The sequence below is a fragment of the Primulina tabacum genome, chromosome 17 (genome assembly GCF_025594145.1).
Source record: "Primulina tabacum isolate GXHZ01 chromosome 17, ASM2559414v2, whole genome shotgun sequence".
NCBI lineage: Eukaryota > Viridiplantae > Streptophyta > Magnoliopsida > Lamiales > Gesneriaceae > Primulina > Primulina tabacum.
In genome coordinates, this window is record NC_134566.1 from 29461137 (window position 1) to 29463832 (window position 2696).

The window sequence follows — 2696 nt, forward strand, 5'->3', positions numbered from 1 at the left end:
CGTTAATTTTTAAATTTTAAAAAAAATGAAACCAAAAAATGATTTATAAAAAATTGATTTCATTTTTATTTGATTTTTCTGGAAAAAGAAAAAGCAAAGTTTAGGTAGAATGAGCCAAAAGGTTGGGAGTGTGAAGGTTACGCCACTAAAAGAAAAGTAGGACTTGCTACAAAAGGTTAATTAGAACAGCCAGTTGTAAAATGCCATTTTGAAAGAAAAAAAATTATGAAATTATTATTTAAAAATAAACAACATATTCATATCTATTTTAATATCCACAATTTGAGATGCATAGCCTTAGATAAATGATATTATTTAGCATAATATTACTTAATTATTATTATTATTTTTATTATTATTATTAAACGTACTAAAAAGAAAATAAAATTGGTAAGAGCTGGGATGTGACGCGTGTCCGTTATCCAGCTGTATCCCACTGGATATATTTCAACCGCTTCATCCTTTTGTTTCCCCCATGCAAAGCCCATAACTCCCCCTCCAAATCCACCGACTACTCCGGTCACCCGTTATCCACTTCTCTCATATAAATTATCTCAACTCCCCCAGTCGTCCCAATCCAAATTCAGATTTCTCTTTCTCCATTTCTAGGAGAATTAAAAATGGCAGCAAATATACACAAAACGGATATGGATCGGATCAAGGGTCCCTGGAGCCCCGAAGAAGACGACCTTCTGCAGCATCTGGTGCAGAAGCACGGCCCCAGAAACTGGTCCCTTATTAGCAAATCCATCGTCGGGAGGTCGGGGAAGAGCTGCCGTCTCAGGTGGTGTAACCAGCTCTCTCCGCAGGTGGAGCATCGGGCTTTCAGCCCGGAGGAGGATCGGATCATCATTCGGGCCCATGCCAAGTTCGGGAACAAATGGGCCACCATAGCACGGCTCCTCTCAGGTCGGACCGATAACGCCATCAAGAATCACTGGAACTCGACCCTCAAGCGCAAGTGCGATGAGGGCGGGGGGGATAACAGTTTTTCGGAGTTTGAGATTCACCAGGAGCAGCCACCGTTGAAGAGATCCGTCAGCGACGGGTCAGGTTTACCCGTTTACTTGAGCCCGGGCAGTCCGTCTTGCTCTGACGTCAGCGACTCGTCTGTGCCGGTGGTGTCCGTGTCGAATTTGTATAAACCTGTGGTGATACCCGTCGGCGTCTCGACGATGAAACTCGAAGAGAGATCCGCCGATCCGCCGACGAGTCTGAGCCTCTCTCTTCCAGGGTCTGATTCATCCGAGTCAACTGGTCACAAGATTGACTTGACTGAGGCGAAAAAGAACCCAACTCCACCGCCGGCGCCTCTGCTTTCGTTGGCAGCTTCGCCCGCGGCCTTTGCTGCATTCACTCCTGTGGCGGTTCAGATGCCGCTGGAGGAAAAGGTGTTCACGCCATTCAGCGCGGAATTGATGGCCGTGATGCAGGAGATGATAAAAAAAGAGGTGAGGAACTATATGATGGGATTGGAGCAGCATCAAAAACAAACTTTCCAGCATCAACAACAGCAGCAGCACCAGCATTACATCCAACAGCAGATTCAGCAGCAGGTTCAGCAGTTGGGGATGTGCATGCAACAAGCCAATGTCAACGAGAGATTAAGGAATCCCTCCATAAATCGCGTTGGAATAAGCAGAATCGATTGAGTTCTTGGTTAAGGTCTTTTTGCGAGAAATGAAATTCAGAAATGGTCCAATGGTGAGAAAAAGAAAGAAAGAAACGATCTTTGTTTCTAGTTCGATTTGTACAGTTAGGAGAAAGAAGAACGTTTCGAGATGAGATCACTGAGGGAAAAATGCAACACAAAATGCAAAATCCAAGAAACAAATAGATTAAATTAAATTAAATTCCAATCAAATCCATGTTAATTTTGTGCTTCGCTCTCCTTTTTTATAAATATATCCATAAATAATCTTGAATTTGTTTCGATTAATGTGTTCTTGAAATTCCTTTTGGTTTAAAAAGGGCCAAGATCAATTCTATAACCATTTGGGATATGGGGAAGTTAATGATTTGAAGGGAACTGAAAGTAAGAACAAAAAAACGAAGGAAGTGGACTGAATTGTGTGACAAGACTAGCCTCCTATTCCAATTTGTGAGTGATTTATTCCCATCCCTTGGCTCTTGTTCGAATCTAGAGCAAAGTGGGCACGCTTTTCTTGGCTTTAATTCACCCCTCGATATCTTTTGGAATTTAATCATTTACACTGTATATATGTTGAAGTTATATCAATTTCATACAAGGTGATTTTCCTTATTTTACATTTAAAAAGGAATGAAATCCTTGCACAAATTTTCTTATTTTACATTTAAAGGTACATCATATCAGCAGAGTTTCTACATGCAGTGCAATACAACCAAATAACAAATGCGAACAGCTTTAAAAAAAGAATTGATGTAGAGGATGATTTTGACCTAAGGCAGTTGAAATTAAAGGGTCCAATTAAGATGGAGCATATTTTACTGAATTTGGGGTACATTTCCTGATAATGCTTCCACCCTACCACTGTAGGCTGCGCTGTTTTAATGAAAGGTGGTAGCAAACTAAAAATATCTCTGCTTGGTGGGGACTTTTTTTTTTTTTTTTTTTTAAAAAAAGAAATAAATGGAAAAGAATTTAAATTGGGAATATTCTCTTTGGGGAGGTTTTGAGATTATGATGACACATTATTTATTAATTGAAGCCTTGC

General features: G+C 40.4%; 1 protein-coding gene across 1 annotated transcript; it reads left to right on the forward strand.

The window, feature by feature from the left end:
* Positions 1–567: 567 nt before the first annotated feature.
* Positions 568–1933, forward strand: LOC142531359 (transcription factor MYB44-like). The gene has a single exon (XM_075637459.1). It carries the CDS (start codon positions 621–623, stop codon positions 1650–1652), a length of 1032 nt encoding a protein of 343 aa, XP_075493574.1. The 5' UTR covers positions 568–620; the 3' UTR covers positions 1653–1933.
* Positions 1934–2696: the final 763 nt, after the last annotated feature.

What these genes read in the sequence shown, in the direction of transcription:
- LOC142531359 (XM_075637459.1), top strand. Translation starts at nt 621, where the DNA reads ATGGCAGCAAATATACACAAAACGGATATGGATCGGATCAAGGGTCCC.